Here is a 19,954-nt window from a genome sequence, read left to right on the forward strand (position 1 = left end):
CAATCCGTAAATTTCCATGCACCCCCCCACGCCCCCACCAATCTTCCCCACAAGCTACGTTAAATAAAAAATATGTAGCAAGAGTTTAACTCGCCACTCCTGGTTTCCACACACTCCAGGTCCACCAGTCAGTGTCGGGATGAACATAGATGTCGCTAGCATTGACCAGGTGTCTGAAGTTAACATGGTGAGTGATCATTGTTTTGTCTACATCCAATGGACGGCTCGAACCCACGTTGGCTGTATTTCAGTTATTAGTCATACATCTGTGAGGATGCACTGGCAAGATATTCCGAACTATGGGGCGACTTTAATGGTGCTGTTGGGTCATGGAGTAATGATTCCCTCCCTGCCTCTATAGATGCGGCGTGTGATCCATTATTGGGGAAAGTTCCCCTCCCCTTTACGCGGTGACTGTAGGTTTATCGTTGGGCTGTACTGGGAAGCAGCAGTATCGCGTAGATTGGAGAGCCAGGGGTTGGTGCCATCTGCCGGCTACCTCTCCACCGAGATTACGCAAACACTCGTGGCTGTGCAATCCCATAGCCAAAGGGGAAAGTATCCTGAACGTGCGATTCTCTGTCTGTCTCTCTCTAGATGTAAACTGCTGGTGTAGTTTATTGTGAGGGAGATTCGTGGCACTTCGCTGTCCGAGGTTCTGAATCTGCGCTCGTAAGGGATTTGTGTTAATTTCTTGGAGAGAGGAGGGTGTGGAGGGGATGTTATCATCCAGTCATTGTACCTTCCATTTAACGGAGCTCAGCTCTTAAAATGTTTAATATGACAAATCAATTGAACACAGCAATAGCAATGCATAAAACGTAAACGAATTAATAGAACCATCAATCTAAGAGTAGAAGTAGCCATTCAGCCGTAGAATCTACTCCGTCATTCAATGAGATTGTGGCTGATCTGACAATCTTCAACTCCACTTTGCTTCCTTTTCCCCATAATCCTGATTCCCCTCAATGATTAAAGATCTCTCTGCCAATCTCAGCCTTTAATGTGCTTATGCCCCAGTTTAGAAAAACAAGATGTGGTCCTTGTGGTTCCCCAACAAAGTGAAATGTAAATTAGGGAGATTGGAGTTCTGTTGATATCTAACTTGGTATGTATTATGCCCCATATAATATTGCAGTTCATTGTTTTTGTTAATCAACTCATCTGAAATTGAAATATTTGTCCAACAAAGAAAACTTATCTAAAATGTGCATTAAATGTGATTATTCCTCTCCGTGAATCCTCACAAGTATGAGTTGCCAGCTTTAATGTATTTGAATTATTTTTCTAAACAATAATTTATTTACATTCAGTGCTACAGGCAATTTGAGACCTTGGGAGAGTACAGTTGTATAGGTAGGGTCATTCCTGAAATTTCCTCCTCACCATTATTAATGTGTGTACCTTTACAGCTCTGAATGGCTACCTTGACCATCATTATAGATGAATTCAATCCTTTCCTTATCCAATGTGCACTTCAGTAGGGAATATTGAGTGACAATCAGGAGTTGGAGTCATGGCCAATTAACCACTCTAACAGTTTGTAAAATAAAACCAAGGAAGGACATGCATTTATAAAATACTTTTCATGAAACCAAGGTATTCTAAAGTGAAATAAGCACTTCAAAACTGTAGTCACCATTGTGATGTCAGATCATGTTGCATTCCCCCTTTTCCTGTTTGCTTCCTTCCTTGCCCTTCCCGTTACAATAAAATCACCCAACCCAGCATTGACCAGACATGGAGCCTATGACCTTTCTGATCTATGAGGCTCATGGAATCAATTAAAGAGCCCACTAAAGCTTCATGGAAACTAATTAATCTAGTCTGACACACTCCACACTTGTGTTAAAAAAAGATGATTTTATCTTTTATAAAAGCTGAAAGAACTGTGAATGCTGTAAATCAGGAACAAAAACAGAAGTTGCTGGAAAAGCTCAGCAGATCTGGCAGCATCTGTGAAGAAAAAATCAGAGTTAACGTTTTGGGTCTGGTGACCCTCTTTGTTTTGCCATGATTTAAAAGGTCAAGGGAAGTGGGTTTATGGGTCATTTTCCATGTAATAGCATTATGTAGCTTTTCTTAAGCTACTGAGATATCATTGGCTCTTTCATGCACTTTTAGTGTCCTCAAGATTTGGGTCAATTGGCAAAGTTGTTGTTATCAGGGAAAAAGCAGTATTGGTGTTCATTTCTTGGGATATTAAAATAATGGATGGAACTAAACTAGAACAACCACAGGACTAAGAATGGGCCATTCAGTCTCCCACACCTGTTTTCCGCTCAATCAGATCACACACAACCTAAATTTCAATCTATTTATTAACCTTTGCTCTAAATCTATTGAAACACCTACTTAAAAAACATCCATCATTTTCATTGTTGAAAATATGATTGACCTAGCATCTAATGGAACGCAAGTTCCAAAATTCTGCCAGCCTTTGCAAATTGCAGAATTCCATTAGCCTTACTGAGGAAAATCCTGCTTCCTGACTTCATTCATAATGGACTTGTTAGTAACACTGAAGCCCACGGAATTAAATAGACAATAGCTATTTGTATATGAAATTGGATTAGAGATGGAAAACAAAGAATAGTAGCGAACAGTTGAACAGCCTGGGTGTGTGCTTTTTTTTATGGTTCTTGACTCATGGGGCCTAATTTCAACTGAGTTATAATCTCATCAACCATTTTCTCCAGGACTTTCTCCTACTAATTAGTTTAAAGCTTCCCCCACTATCCTAATTCCTCTTTTGGAAAGGATAAGTAAGTTTCCATTTGAGTGGAAGTTATTCATCTAGACATCCCAGTGTCTCAGGAATCTGAAGACCTGCCTTCTGTATAATGTTTCCAATTGTATGTAGTATAAAAAGTGAATAAATTGATCTTTTGACACAAACAGTCCATTCTGGAATTATATAACATTTGAACATTCTCCAATTTTCTTCTCCTCTAAATCTATCATCCTAATTTTCCAGCCTTATCTTCCTAACTTCCCCTGAAAAGCATTTATTCATTTCAACCACTCCCTGTGGTAGAGAGTTCCATATTCTACCATTCTTTGAGTACAAGAGTCCCTCTTGAGTTCCATATTTGATTTCTTGGTAGATAACTTATATTGATGGCCTCTAGATAAGCAGAAATAATTCCTCTGTGTACAGGTGATTATGTGTACTACCATAAAACCATTCATATTTCTTAAGACCTACGTTAGTTCTTCCAACAGGCTTCTTTATTCAGGAAGGAGAGGACCAAGCATGTTCATTCTTCCATGACATGTATTTCCAAGCAATTCAAAATGATCCTTACAAATCTTCTCTGCACTCTTGCCAGTATGTCTCGACCCTCTTGATAATATGCTGACTAGAACTGTAAACAGGATGAAGTGGAGTCTAAACAAGGTTGAGTACAGGTTGAGCATAAATTCTCTACTTTTCAGTTCTATTCCTGTACAAAAATAAGCTTGACACAGTTTGTTATCATATAATGGCATTGCTAAGTTAAAATTTTGCTTAGATTCAGTGGGTTGCCACTCCCTTGACTCCGGTGGTACAACAAAGGCTCCTGCTGTTGTGGGGGGTGAGGGGGTGGGGTGGTGGGGGTGGTGGTGGGGGAGGGGGGTGTTGGGGGGCTGGTGGGAGTGTGGGGGATTCTATAACATATAACACTCGCATGTGTGGAGCTGAGAGCCACTGTCCAAAGCCACCGGCCTTCCCAACCGACCCAAAGCCGGTTGCGGCGCACCACCAGCAGAGGAAATGCGTCCGGCAACAGCCGTGCCCATGTGAGGGGTACTACCAGCAGAAAAGATCCGCCAAACCCTGACGTGACCGACCAGAGCCACTGAGTTGAATCCTATGGGCAGACTGCGCAGTCCCCACCCGTTTACCTCTTAAACGGTTTCACGCCTTCTCTCATCAAAGTTCTTTTCAACTTAACCGAACAGTACTTGTTGACTATCGGACTTATGCCAGTATTTAGCCTTAGTTGGAGTTGACCACCCGCATTAGGCTGCAATCACAAGCAATCCAAATCCGAGAATACACCGTCCCAATGAGCCGTGGGCCACCATTGGCCTCACACCATCCCTGGGCTAAGCGTTGGTCTTGGGTATTTGGACCCTGTGGCATCATCAGACAAAGGCCTTCTATACGCCACATTTCCCACGCCCGTCAGGTGAGCGGGGATTCAGCTCTTCACTCGCAGTTATGGGGGAAATCCTTGTTAGTTTATTTTCCTCCACTTGGGGTGGCATGTTGGTTCAGTGGTTAGCACTGCTGCCCCACAGCTCCAGGGACTAGGGTTCAATTCCAGCCTTGGGCGACTGTCTGTGTGGAGTTTGCACACTCCCTCTGTGTCTGTGTGGGTTTTCTCCCACAGTCCAAAGATGGACAGGTTAGGTGGATCGGCCGTGTTAAATTGCCCATAGTGTCCAGTGATGTGTAGATTAGCCATGGGAAATACAAGGGATAAGATAGGGGTGTGAGTCTAGGCAGGATGCTCTTCAGAGAGTCAGTGTGCACTTGTTGAGCTGAATAGCCTGCTTCCACACTGTAGGGATTACAGTTTACCCCCACCCTCGACTTACACCTTCAAATAATAAATCATCACCCTAAGCATAGTATTGTGTTGAACCTCATTTCTCAATTATGTGTACTTTATTAATGCCCTCCTTAATTTGTTGCAGTTTCTCTCAGTGATTACTTAGTGTCATCCACAAATTTAGAAATTCCATTTGTGATTCCAAAGTCTGAATTAGTAATGTAAATTGTGAACAACAGTGGTCCTTCTGATCCTTGTGGATCACTGCTTCCCAGCCACTTCCACTTTGGAAAATTGACATTTGCTTTTACTGTCCAAATTCTATATTGAAGCCAGCTAGCAGTATATTTTGCTGTATGTCCCTTGATTCTTCCTTCTCTGACCCCATTCATTAATCTATTATGAGGCACCATATTGAAGGTTTTTTGACAGCATAGATATATGACATCATCCAAAGAACTATGTTATATTCTTTCTGTTATCCCTCAAAAAAATTCAATAGAGCTGGTCAAGTAAGATTTACCATTTTTGAAATTAATGTTGATTAGTTATCATTGAAATTTTTGTTTTGAGATGTTCCTCTGTTCTGTCTTACAGTGGAGAGAGATTCCATTACTTTTCCTACCCCTAGATATAAAGCTGACTGGCCTCTAATTCCCTGGGCATGTCCCTCTTTTTATAAATAGGAATTACATTAGCTATTCACCCATATTCTGGCTCTACACCTTTTCCTAATGAATTATTAACTCTGTGTAGTAATATCTCTGCTATCTTTCCATAGATTCCTTTTAAATGTGTTGAGCTAATCCATTCAGATTTCATCCTTTTTCAGTTTGATTAGTTCATTCAATACATTTGAATTTTAAAGTGATTTAAATACACTTATTTCATTACACATCTCATCATTCATTGTCATGTCTAACTGTTCTATCAGCTTAGTTAACACCAAAGTAAAATAATCAGTTACTTTTTCTGCCAGCTCTTTATCATTAATTGAGTATCCTTCATTCTATACCCTAACGATCCTATTTCTATTTCAGCTTTTCATTTATCAAATATCCTGTCAAATTTTTTCATTTTTTGGTTTGTGATTCTTGATCATTTTATTTGATAGTTCCTCTCCGTCTTCCTTCTTATCTTTTCAATATCTTGGCCTGTGTACATTAAGAGGTTATTTCTGTCCTAGTACACGAAAGCACTCATGTAAATTTTCCAACCTTAGACTCAAAAATGTGCAAACTAATCCTAACATGAAGTTGCCTGAACTCTGACACTCGATGAAGCGGTAAAAACCAGTTTGAAAATGGACTCCTCTGCTCTCTTTGTAATTAGTGAGTGTCTCATTCTGAACCTCCTGAACCTTATCCTTTAGTGAGTCCCACTAGTTCTTTCACTTCAGCATGAAATATATTTTCCTACACCACGTTAAGCACTGTTTTAGATAAGATATAGGAGCAGAATTAGGCCATTCACCCCATCAAGTCTACTCTGCCATTTGATCATTGCTCATATGTTTCTCAAACCCGTTCTCCTGCCTTTTCCCTGTAACCTTTGAACCCATTAGTAATCAGAACCTGTCTATCTCTGTCTTAAAGACACGGTGTGACTTCGCCTCAGTTTTTCCCATTGTTTTCCTGCATTATCATTCGCCAAATATTTTGTTCAGCTTATTTTCCTAAATTTTATTGTCACCCTTCAAAATTAGCCTTCCTCAATTTATTAACCTCTTGTTCACCGTGCTTTTGCCTTTTTGTGTTATCCTCCTAGAGCATGTTATATTCTGCTCATTATTGACCAGATACTGTCTTTCTTGTTCATCTTTTATTAGCTATATTTCAATTTCATTACTGGATCCAGAAGGAAGTCTTCCCTGTTGCACTTTTTGCAAATTGGTTTAAAAATACGCATTGTAGGAAATCCATTCCCTTAACACATTTGCTTACTTCTATGTCCAAATTAATTTCAGGTTACTCAAAATTGTTCACAATTGCTATTTTACATTCTTCAACCCTTTTATTCTATTTCATATATTTCTTCATATTTCCTACTCCACTTTGTAGTTTTACATGGTTTCTAGTCTAAACCTCTCTTTCTGATTGATCCTGTATTTTATTTTATCTCTATCCATGTGGACTTTGTTTTTGTCCTGAAGGTGGCTGTGCCCCTATTCCCTACTGCCATTATGTTATCCTCAATAAATACTTGGTCACCTCCCTTTTAGTTTATCATTCTAAATATGTAATATTTTGCAATGTTTTCTGAAGCTATTACATGTTGACAGTCTCTCCATGACAAACTTTGTCTCACTGTCTGGTCAAGAAAGTGGCACTGGACAAAATCTGGAGCTAACTGTTCATCATTAAGGAGATACTTCACCTCCTTAATGATGGAGACAGTTCATCTCCTTAATCTAGAATTTTACTGCTTGGAACCCTTTGCAGAGTGCGAATCTGGTTCTATCTGTGTTAATAATTTGCACACGCCTTCTGTAATTTGGCCTCCTATTCTAAAACCTTCTGTATTTGCTCCTTGACCTTCTGAACATTCCCTTTGGGAAGCCCCATTCTACTCAGGATGCTGGATAACATCTACAGAAGTACTCATCCAGCTATACAGCTCCCTACAATCAGCACTGTTTAATTACCTGTACTGATTCCCTGTCTGTAGCTACTTGCTATACTTGGCTGATGGTGACTCTGTGTTTTTAGCCTGACTGTTATAGCCTGTGTCACTGTTAATTAATTAGGGATTCTTGGTGTGAGAAGTCCAGCTCCCCTGTTGGGTCCTTGTATACCCTCACCTGTCATCTCCTACCCTGTATGTTACTGGTCGCTCTCACTGACTTTTCTACTCCTAGCAGCCTATGGTTCAACTTCTAGAACACCAACTTCAGTAACCCTTCTCCTACCCAAATATAGCAGAGTGTGTTAGGTTGACTTCCATCAAATAAATAAAGAAGGAAAGGTGTTGTTATATCTATTCGGGGCCACAAGCTGTTCAGGTGTTATGTTCAATAAGATTCATATGTTATTCTGATTATGCAGTGGCAAATGAATGTTGGGTGTTGCCATTTTGAGTTTGAAGCTCACTGAAGTGCTTGTGCATTGCTATCTTTAATTAAGATCTTTGCTTCCTTTTTTGGCAAAGTTTGACTGTCACCAACCATATAACATCTGGTCATATGGTGCAATTTGCAACAGATAAAACTATACCTGTGAAAGATAGGTATCACATTGTTGTTATGACACTGTTCTGGAGATCACAGTTGCTGACTAGTGTATTGCTGATTAGCTGTTACACAGGTTGATTTACTGTATAGTTTCTGTTAAAATCAGGAAAATCTACCACTGTGAAAACAGAAATAGTAACAAAGTGTGTGAATTATCACTTCAAGGCACAACAATTTATTTTAAACAGTGAAAGTAACTCCATAACCATTGGGTAATATCAGTGAAATATGACAGTGTATAATACATCACCCCAGGATTTGTAAGATGTCTGACCAAGGGCCCATTCTTCCATTGCTCTAAAAAGTAGAAATGGGGACTTGAGACAAATATGAAAAGCATAGTTTTCCTTCTTTGTGATACTTTTGAGCCAAAAACAAATCATAGGATGTGTGATTTTAAATGTACAGATCTTATGATGGTTGTATCTTGATGTAACAACATGTTACTGTCTTCTTGCCATAATGCTTACACAATTGACATTTGATAGCGTGCATAGTATGCATGTTCTATTGCTTTCAAATAATGATGGTGAGTCTCTGATTTCTCCTCATCGTTGGTGATCTGATTTTGATGTGTTGTGTTGGTTTCTTCAATTTTTCTGAGCTTAGATAGAGAATTAAAACAATACTATGATTGTTGTCTTTGAATCAATCATTCAATTATTGGAAAGAAAAGTTAGAAAGTAGAATTGCTAAGCCACACTTTCTCCTGTGACAATTTAAGCCTAAATAAATTATACTTTTATTTGAATTTTAATTGTTAGATGTGGAATCACAATGTCCTGTACTTCACAGCTGACCAGCAAAGGATTAATCTTCTGGGGGTGGGCTACTCTGTCAGTGCTCCTGTCTTTTGAATGTGTCAACAACTGAGGCACTGATTGCCTTCTCAGGCAGAAACAAAGGATCCCATGGGATTACTTGGAAGAATAGTGAGGGAGTCTCCCTGATGTCTTGGCCATCTCAACTAATAGGTTTTTATAAGTCAATATCTGGTCATTATTTCATTGATGTATATGGACCTTTCAAACCCTGATGTGCATAATTTGGTTGCCACATTTCCAAAACAAAAAAAGACCACACTTAAAAAGTCCTTCATTGGACTGGGACATTCTGGGATCATGACAGGCACCATATAAATATAATTATTTATTTTCCTTTCTCTCTAAGGGAAATTTGTCTTGCGATACCTTTGAAATGAATTGCAGAACGTGTAGTAATGTAATCAGTGCCATAATACTATCATTACGTTATTGGTTGTGTCTTCTGCAACTGACTCAGTATTTTTAATTTGAATAAAAGGTAACAAAAAATACAAGTTCATTGAAACATTTCATGCTGTGTCAGAGACAATGTCTGAAATAGAACTTGCTGCAGCAACCAACATGTCATTTTACAGCAGTCATGACATTAGAGAGGGTGTCCCTGGAAAACAGTCTGTTTCTTCAATAATGCCCCTTTTATAATGCACATGATCAGCTACAGAATACGTTTAATATTAATCATATCATGTCTTTTTAATCGTACCACATATTTTCCAAAATTACAGTGGTGCAATTGTAAAGTAACTTACATCTGAATGCCGTGTTTTGAAACTGTGACGTTAATGCAAGAAGTAATGATCAAAGATGTAATAATTTGTAATGAGATCTACTACTGATGCTGCAGTGGGTTAGAATAATGTAATCTCTCTTTTGGGCCCTAGACTGGAAACTATCCCAGACAGACAGACAGGCTGAAAGTTGCTTGCCTCAGAACTCTGTAGAATATTCAAAAGAAAATGAGCCTGTGCTATTCATTTGTCAGATTCTCCAATCCTTGTAACCTCTGTGGTGGCCATCCTTTGACACATAGTGTGTGTTCAGTTCACTTTGTACAGCAATGAAGCAGAGTCATTATTCCAGATGAGAGGCAAAAGCTGCCAAAGTATTGCATTGTAATGTGATCCACTTACAAATTTGCAAAGTAATGTTAGTTGTCTAACATTTTGAGCATTTTTAAACCTATATTTGAATGATGAATACATATTGTCTTGCATTTATCTGCTGCACTGGGGAGAAATCTGATCGTTCTTTGATGCCATATAATATCCGTAAAGGTAAAGTGTTCTGTAAAGAGAAGAGATCTTTATGCTACATTGCAAGCTCTGAATGCTTACAGAAAATTGATAAATATAAGTTCACTGAAGCTTCTGGATTTTTTGGATTCTTACTGAGTTTGAGCACAAAACTTACTGCTCCAATTCATTAATTGCTGAAGAGAAATGTGAAAAAATACAACTTAACATTGCAATCTTGTGCTATGAATGTTAGCCATTGCTCATTAATGATATTTTGAGATATATTCGTACATATTTGAGATTGTATCCATCGATATTTTCCTACTTCTACATATTAATGACTGATATCAATACTGAAAGATTTATGATGAGAATTATGAGGAATTGCACAGGAGAGATAATTTCTCCTGTAAGATATTATTGTATCTTTAAGACCAATTCAAAATCACCACTATTACACAACCTAATGTTACCTATAAAATCACTACAATTACATAAGTATTGTTATGAGAAATAGCCATACATTCAACCACAACTGGACAATCAGTCCTTGTTTTATTCTTTGAGATGTGGGTATTTCTGGCAAGGCCAGCATTTGTTACCCATCAATATTTGCCCCGACCATTTCAGACGGCAATTGAGAGTCAACTACCTTACTGACAATCTCGGGTGCTATGTTGGCCATATTAAGAAGACTGGCCAATTCCCTTCCCTGCAGTGCATTGCTCTTGCAGCATTTTCAAATTCTCAGAGAGCTTGGGAAGCTTATGCGTCTCTGTTTATGCAATAGCAATGCCTTGGCCAATCAGAATCTATTTTGCCAATCTGCACACTTTTCTCCTGTGGTAGAAATTGTCACAATTGTTTGAAATCTAACGTTCCTGTATTCATCCAAATGAATGCAAAATGAAAAGCTTAGCAACACATCTCTCTATTCAGCAATTTACAAAACAAGATTACTTCTTTATATTTTAGTTCGGTAAAGTCATGAAATAAACCAATGCCTTTTTTCCATTGACCTCTTCTCAGTCTCTAAAAATGTGCTTGCAATTTCTGTCAAGAAAGTTGAGCTGCAAAATGTTCTCTCCTACATGGATTCAAGATGCTATGCCATCATAAATTCATAAGACTTTATTTTCCAATAGCCAGTGAAAATTATTGAATTTGTATATACCATTAATAGGAAAATCTGTAAAATTATGTTTCTTTGTCAATGCATTAGACAGTATGGAAGGAAGTTTAACTCAACTTTACCTGGCAAGCCTGAAAGGATGCGTGGGTAGTGAGTATCATGTGCCAATGCTTACCACTCTGTAATTGCTTACTGCACATTTAGTGTTTTTTGAATACCATACACTAGTCAGGTGCTTTTATAATTAGAAGCATAGGAACAGGAGTAGGCTATTGAGCCCCTCCACCCTATTCCACTGTTCAGTTTGCTCAGTGCTGATCTGTACCTTAATTCCATTCACCCACAGTGGTGCTGCAACCCATAATAATCCTGCATAACAAAAATCTATCAACAACAGTTCTGAACTGTTTAATTGACTCATATGCAACAGCTTGCTAGAGCAGAGTTCCAGATTTCTAGCACCAGTTGTTAGAAAATCCTTTGTCATTACCCTGGACACCTAAGTACTAATGTTGGGTCGAGGCCCGAAACGTCAGCCTCTCTGCTCCTATGATGCTGCTTGGCCTGCTGTGTTCATCCAGCCCTGCACCTTGTTGTCTCGGATTCTCCAGCATCTGCAGTTCCTACTATCTCTTAAGGTTATTCTGTTTTGTTCTGGACTGTCCACAAGAGGAAATGCTTTATTTCAATTTATCCAATTAAATCCTTTAATCCTGCTAAACATCTCAATAAGACAGTAGGAAGTTGTTACCTTCAGTTAAAGTGCAGTTGGTATCTGATCACAGTAGAAGTACCAGGTAGCTGTCATAATGTAGTCATCCGCAGGAATCAAAATTCCTTTAACTTTCCCACTCTCCTGAGATGGTTAAGGATGACCTTTTGGAGATAGGAATCTTCTAATCCCACTGCTCCTGAATAGCTCATATAAACCCAAGCCAGGACACCACATGGATTATCAACGAAGATACTAGATGAAAAATTTCAGGGGCCTGAATAGGGGCTGTGTGCAAAATGTGCTGGAGGATGCCTCCCTCATCATTGTAGATTATGTTACCCAGGAATGCTGCCCTGAGGAGACAAGACTACAAGACGATTCATTATTTAACAGGGAGCCATTGAGCAAAGGCAAGGAACAATTAGTGGATGGAAAGCTATCACAATACTTTGTCGTCAGAAATGCAAGGGATGAATAGCTCACTGGTTCAATCCCTTCCCCTGCAAACTGAAACAATATCCATTTGTGTTAACAGTGCTTGTGACCTCATTAATCACTCCTTTCATCCCACATTGTACAACACTGAAACTGTTGATCCAATGCTTACCTTGACGACTTATCAATTTGGCAGACGTATCAGCTGTTCTACAAACACACTGTTCCTTGAGTGATGCCAATGAAACTTACTTGATTTTCCAAACCCTCCAGGCTTACTGAGAGAGGCTGTTTCTGGCATCTTGATCCCAATTTTTGTGAAAAAAAAAACATGTCCTTCCTGGTGTGAACCTCTGTCAGCAACATCTCCAGTGTTTCATATGAGAAACTGAGTGCAGTGTTTCCTTCTGATGCACAGCATGGGAAGGGATTCAATGACCTCACAAAATCAACAATGAGCTCCTTGTTTCCCTATTCTTAGATTGATACCTACCCATGATCCATGTCCTCTTCTCTACACATTGACAGCAATTACCATTGCAGAATTATATCCCTCACCACCAATCAAATGTGGCTGCTACAATTTGGAGACATCAGTGAATCAATTTAATATGAAATACAGGATGCAGACAAGATATTTCAATACATTGTCCACCTTCTGCAGTCTGTAAGTTAGTGAGCATTAGAACTTTCAATACTTTTGGCATTTTGGTGTGCAGTGTGTTTATAAAACAATTTAGGAGTTTGCTAAATTGATAAGTCATTCAGGTAATAGTCGGTGGAACATTTTAAATATTGTGTATAAATTTTAAATATTTTAAATCCATTGTCACAAAACCCATCTAGTTCACTGATATCTTTTAGGGGAGAAAATCTTCTGTTTTTACCTGGTCTGTCCTACATATGATTCCAAACCCAAAGTGGTTGACTCTTAACTGCCCTCCAAAGTGACCTAGCAAGCCATTCAGTTCATGGCTAATTGGGTATGGGCAACAAATGCTGGCCTTGCCTGCACACCCACATCCTATGAAAGAATTTTAAAAAAGTGAATGGTTTTATAATTTGCTATAGCTTAACAATACAAATAAATCCTTCTCACCCCATGTTCACAATTGTAATCATGAGGAAAGAAAAGAATGGACTGCAGGATCCAGTGTCAGTAGCTCACCAAAATGACATCATCAACAAGATATATGATTCATTTTAACTGAGGAAATTGTTGGCATATGTTTGGCAAATTGCATGCCAATCTTATCAAGAGGCCACTCACCTTTAGGACCATTTCTGGCAAGAATTCCAAGCCAACATATTTAAAGGGTGGTGTACCTCTTAAAGCGAGGTTGTACTCACTAAATTCAATCACTGCACTTGGGTCTTCACGACTGAGAACAGCTTTCAATTTCACATTTATTACTTGAATTTGAACTCCACAAGTTGCTATGATGTAATTTGAATCCATGACCCCAATGTAATAGCTGTATTTTCTCGATTACTAGTCCAATGACAGTACCACTGCACGACTGTCTTCCACCTAACAGGCTTAAAATGTTTTTTGAGTTATTGAATTAGGAAAGTCTTCACATTTCCCAGCAGTTCTGTGTTGGGTACAATAGAGCTGTGGGGACAGAGTCCTTGTGTATATTTAGGATTGAGATAATTAGATTCTTGACTAGTGGAGGAATTAAGGATTATGGGCAAAGGGCAGGAAAGTGGACATGAGGAATGTCTGATTAGCCATGATTCTGTTGATTGGCAGAGCAGACTCAAGGAGCTGAATGGCCTACTCCCATTCCAATTTATTATGGTCTTATTGTTTGTAGTGCCTATCGGCTTCAGTTTTTCTGAAAACAGGGATCCCTGATATCTTTCTCATTGTAAGAAAATAATCGTCATTCATGGAATCATCAAAGACTTAATTAAACATTGTCTATATTTCTCAGTTTGATTTCCAATTCTTGAAAGCATGCTTGTGCCTGTTATTCTTCTTGCTTTCAATGAACAAGGGAAATGCTTTATTGTACCATCCAGTTGCTTCACCATCTTAGCCTCACACTCGGTTTCTGTATGCAATTCCTCACTGTTATGGCATCAGGAAATTGAAAAGTAACCATGTTGCATGGAAAAGATGAACAGCTGGTCTCCTTATGTTCCTAGAAATTTATTCTGCAACAAAAAATATTCTTCATTTGCTTTCTGATCTGCAGCAAGTTCCGTTGGTGTGACAGTAGAGGATCCACAAATTAGTTTGGTTGTACATAGCTGGAGAACATTATCACAGAAAGTTAACAAGGAGATAAAGCAAGCAATTAGGGAAGCAAGTGAGATTTTAGTCTTTATTATGAAGGCTTTGGAGCATATGTGCAAGGAAGTCTGTTTTACCAACCTTTGGAGTGCTGTGAACAGTTCCAGGCACCTTACCTGAAGAAAGGTATAGTTGCTTTAGATCATGTGCAGCGAAGGCTCTTTGGACTGGTACATTGGATTAAGGAGTTGTCTTATCAGCAGCACAGTGCTTCAGTGGTTAGTACTGTTGCCTCACAGCTCCAAGGACCCAGGTGTGTGGGTTGACTGTCTGTGTGGAGTTTGCATGTTTACCTTGTGTCTGTTCCTACGAGTGCTCTGGTTTCCTCCCACAGTCTAAAAATGTGCAAGTTAGATGGATTGGCAATGTAAAATTGCCCTGCAGTGTTCATGGGAGTGTAGGCTAGGTGTGTTAGCTATTGGTAACTGCAGGATTACAGGGATAGGGTGGGATGCTCTTCGCAAGGTCAGTACATATTCAATGGACTGAATGGCCTGCATCTGCACTGTAGGGTTTCTATGAGGGAATGAGTAGACTAGGCCTGTCTTGCCTTGAGTTAAGAATAGGAGGTGATCTCATTGAAGTGTAAAACATTTCGAAGGAGCTTTGGTGGAGTAAAAACTGAAACAATGTACCATGTAGGCAAACCCCAGAGAATTTGGATGCTCAATGGTTGAGCATATTAGTGTGGGAAGATGAATTGTTATGGTAGCAGATCAACTATGATTTTATTGAAAGGTACAGCAGATTCGAAGGGCTGAACGGATGACTCCTGCTCCTTTCTCTTACAAGGTACTGCTTGTGGGGACATACGGTAAGAGCAGATGGAGCTTAGTGATGGTGTTCAATGTGCTGTGATTGCCTTCTCATGTTCTATGTGAGAGTTTGGACATGTATATTAGTCACGTGAGCGAAATACTATTGAAGGAAGTTAAAGCAAAAGAAGAAAATTGACAATAATCTTGATAAGGGAAAAGCATAATATGATATCACAATGATTACTTGGTTGAGAAGATATAGAGGCCAGTGGTATATCAGGGTTTGTTTATAAGCTGTCATTTGAAGCAATGAGCAACTGTAATATTGATTCTCCTTAAAAAGCAGCATTTCATATAAGGATCAATTGAGGAATGTTTATCTTAGATTTAAGATGTGGGAGAATTCTGCAACTTCAATTAACGTGATTTTGATTAGGAAGGATTTAATTGTTTCAAAATGGTTTGCTCAGGATCCTTTGAAACAGGCAGTGAAAATGGGTTTAAGAGAATTAGATGTCATTCTTGTGTAAGGAAGGGGTTGCAGGGCACAATGAAAAACACTGAGAAAGGGACAGTTGATTCAAGAGGGCTAAGCCTCTGGTCCTTTTCTGCTTGCTAAAAGATCAGATTCATTCTGTGAACATCTTTTCCTTGATGGGAAGGAAACAGAGCTCTCGGAGAAATTATGGTTCCACTAGTCTCCTGCTGACACTGTGGCTGTAAGCAGGTGAACCCCAGAGTTTGTATCCTTATCATTTCAAGTACAAGATGACCCTGTGGCAAATTATCTTCCAAGTAATAACAAGAGTGTCATAAAAGAAAAATGCTTTACACGCTTTAATGCAGTTCTGCATGCTCATGTTAATTAAACTGTAATGAATATTTTTACAATGATTAGCAGTTAATTTGATCACTCAGATCGTATTCACCTCTATCACTCTTTGATTTTTTTTCTGTCTTGTTGGAAGTTTTAAGGCACAAGATGCATTTATTTTTAATTATGGAAAAGACTTCACTAGTTTGGTATAATTATAGACATTAGTTAATGGACAATTACATTTTGTTAATAGTACTGTATAGCAATTAGGTAAATCATGTGTTTAATTTAGCAGACAGATGTTTTCTCATCATTTTGTGAACAATCAATAGAGTTTTATATGTAGGCTCAGAAAGCAACAATGAACAGCCACAATTGTTCAATCAGGTTGGCATTCATAATGCAAAAAAATGTCTTGCATTTATGTAGTACCTATCATGACCTCAGGACATCCTGAAGCGCTTTACAGCTTGAGTGCTATAATGTAGGAAATTCAATCAATTGTTCATTCATTCGAATTCTACCCTAAGGGAAGTCCGTACTTTGGTGATGCTTCAACCTAAGCCATTTTCTCTGCAGTTTTTGTTTTGTCACACACTGCTGTCCACTCACACAGGAAATATGGCAGCACACAGCTTGCTCACACAAAAAGCAATGTAGTAATAACCAAACAATTTATTGATGTTGGTTGACGGATAAATATTGGGACAGAACATTTGAGAATTCCCCCGCTTTTCTTCAAACAGTGCCATGAAATCTTAACACCTCACATCTTAAAATGAGGAGGAGTCTCAATGTATCATTTGATTTAAAAGATGACATCTCTGACAAGTACCAATCCACTGTAAGAAAAACTATTCACATTAAAGAAATCAACATCACACAATCAGAAATCGTTTATTCAGGTGCTAAGTTACAGCACAGACATTTAGAAATTAAGCTTTGCAGCGTGTTTTGGTGCATTTTTCAATTTTGCATCAGTGTAAGTCACATAGTATCAAACTGCAGCAGAATCAATAAGAATACTTAAGCAAGAGATTTGAGTTCATCTTACACTGTGAGTTCAATCCTGCTGTATTATTTGTAGTACAGATATGAGCAGGTGTCGATAGAGAACTGCATAGTAACATGGCTTCAGTCTGACAATACTACCTCAAATACCACAGACAACAGCCTAACACTTCACCCTATAATGTCAACTGAGGCCCAGTTGGTAGTATTCTTGCCTGTGAGTCAGAAACATAGGAGTTCAAGTTCCAGCTCAACAACGTGAGCACAAAATTAAAGCTGTCGCCCTCATGCATTATTGAGAGGGTGCTGCTGCAATTTTTCAATGAGCTTGAATCAATGTACCGTAAACTCTATTGAGTTTTTAACAGAAGTGTCCATGTCATTGCATTGAAATATACATTTTTGTGTATATTGACCATGTTCTACCATTTAAAAAGGTCAAGTCTGATAATTCCACATACCTGCCCTATCCCCAATAACCTTTCATCCTCTCACTTATTAAGAATGCATCCACCTCTGCCTTTTAAATATTCAAAAATTCTACTTCCTTCACCTTTTGAGAGACAGATTGTTTCGAACTCTTATAAGCCTCTGAGAGAGAACAAAATCACCTCATCTTTGTCTTAAATGGGTGACCCCCCTTATTTTTAAGCAGTGGTGTATGTGTGCATATTCATGCCTTTCTCTCTGGAGACCTGCTCACATCCACAGCTCTCTAGCGTTTACCCACAAGTGAGCTTCCATTATACTGCAGCAGGTAACATTGCACCAACTTTAATGCCTTGGAATATTGCAAAGTCTTGGAAAGACATTCTTTGTAAATGCAAATTCTTAAGAATATAATAACATTTTTTCAATAGTAGGTGCTCCCATAAGCAAACCATTTGGAGGGGCAGGGTGAGATGCAAGAAATTCATTCATGGCCACCAGTATTGAAGCTAAAAACTGGGTGAAAATTCACCTCCGTCCCCCTTGCTTTTATCATCCACCATCCCCCATCAAAGCCCACCTGATGCTATATTGAAGCTTGCCTTTAAATGGGAGAAGGCTTGTTTCTATGTAACGCATGTAAGCCTGCTTAAATTTGCCAGTTGTTGTGAAGCTATTGTAAAACTTCAGCTCAGTTATATCAGCTGCTGAGCTGTCTAACCTGTCTACCTCTGCAGGCCCTCAAAAACCAGGTCAGGAGATTCTGAATTTTTACTTCTGTGAGCTTAAGTGAGCAGAGAAATCTGCAGGTAGCTGCCCGCAGTCATAACCACTAGACCCCCACCCCCTATAATCCTCCCATAAAGATTCAACCTGCCAGCTAGACCAGAGTACAATGGAAAGAAATGATAAGTTATTGCACATAATTTAAAAACAAGATCAGTGACTGTCAACACATCAATCAGTTGCAACTGATTCAAAGCAGGTGAAGAGATTTCAGTGGTAATTTTACTGAATGGTGGGAACTTTTGGATCTACCTTCTGTGTCATGGTGTGCTGCTGGTTTACTTATGAAACAGTAAAGTGCCGCTACCTATTGAACAGTGGGTTGATGTCAGTATTAACAAATTATTCACACTTCCACAAGGGCTCCCTTTTATGCTGATTCAGAAGAAATGAAACAAGTCTTCCTATTCACTGTTTCAGTCCCATAATTGAGCCTAAAATGTATTCCAAAACATTGCACCTAGATCTAAGTAATCCCTGCCACTGAATGTATTTAAAAATGGATGAAGATCATAAACAAAATGCATAACACGTTTGTTAGGCTCCAGCCAGAGGGCTGGATGCAGTTCTGATAATTATATTATAAGAAGGTAGTAATCACGCTGGAGGGGGGAAAGAAAAGTCTGATGATCATATTGCTAGGATTGGAGAATTTTAGCAATGAGGGAACGTTAGAGAAACTGCACTTGTTTTCTTTGGTACAAAGGAGACTGGAAGCAGTGCTGCGGAAAGGGGAGAGAGCAAGAGAGAGAAAAACACTGATTTCTTTCATTCTCCTCACCCTCTGTCTCCAGCAGCAGGTGGCAAAGGTGATGGCAGTGCTCAGCAAGGGAACTGAGCAATTTTCTGGGACCCTACCAGCTGGCAGTTGATGGTGAAGGAGGGCAGCTGGAGCCAGACTCTCACTGAAAAAGAAAGGGTGTCTTTATTGCAGACAGGTCTGACTGGAAAGGGGAGTAGACAGCCAAAGGAGTTCCTTAGCCCAAATAAACCCACATGGTCATTCCATGTATGTGGTGTAAATAGTTCTGGTTTGTCCTTACTTTCTCTTGTTTGTAATGACATGATGCCAGTGGAATAAAGAATTTGTGCCTCTTGATATTTGGGCCACCCTCATGTTCAAATCAAAATCAGAAATTGCTGGGAACACCCAGAAAGTCTGGCAGCATTTATGGAGAGAAAGCAGAGTTAACATTTTGTGTTCAGTGATCCTTTTTCAGAATCCTTCTCCAGTTTTCCCAGCAATTTCTGTTTTTATTTCTGATTTCCAGCATCTGCAGTTCTTTAGTATTTTTGCCTTGTATTCATGTTGCTTGTTTCAATAAGCAGATTTAACATGGTTTAATTTTGAATAGAAAGTAGTGTATTTCCCAAACATAATTTGTGAGGTCATTTTTTAAAAATAACACGTGCAGCAAACTGGATTAAAATAAAAAGTGTTACTTATTCACATTCAAACTCAAGGTGGTCTTTATGATTTCATACAAAAGAAAGAAGAAGAAAGAGTTTACAGCTATGAATATTAAAACCAAAAAAAGTTTAGAAGTTAATTCATATGAATCACAATTGCCATAATGGTCCTTTTACTCGGGAGTTAAAACTTAAGATACAATCAGACGGCTGAATGAAGATTGTCTGCTCTGATTTTGAGGAGATTTTGATTTGAGGCAAACTTAGCTATCAGCCCACAGTACTGAGATAACAAGGTGTAGAGCTGGATGAACACAGCAGGCCAAGCAG

The 19,954-nt window shown here is 38.9% G+C and overlaps 1 protein-coding gene across 1 annotated transcript in view; it reads left to right on the top strand.

The window, feature by feature from the left end:
- The window catches only part of gabrb3 (gamma-aminobutyric acid type A receptor subunit beta3), a 286,937-nt gene that overhangs the window by 547 nt on the left and 266,436 nt on the right, over positions 1 to 19,954 (top strand). Inside the window, exon 3 of the mRNA XM_048598034.1 lies at positions 120 to 187. Coding sequence (XP_048453991.1) covers positions 120 to 187 — 68 coding nt within the window. The remainder of the gene's footprint in view (positions 1 to 119; positions 188 to 19,954) is intronic.

This window comes from Rhincodon typus, chromosome 6 (assembly GCF_021869965.1).
Source record: "Rhincodon typus isolate 14 chromosome 6, sRhiTyp1.1, whole genome shotgun sequence".
Lineage (NCBI taxonomy): Eukaryota > Metazoa > Chordata > Chondrichthyes > Orectolobiformes > Rhincodontidae > Rhincodon > Rhincodon typus.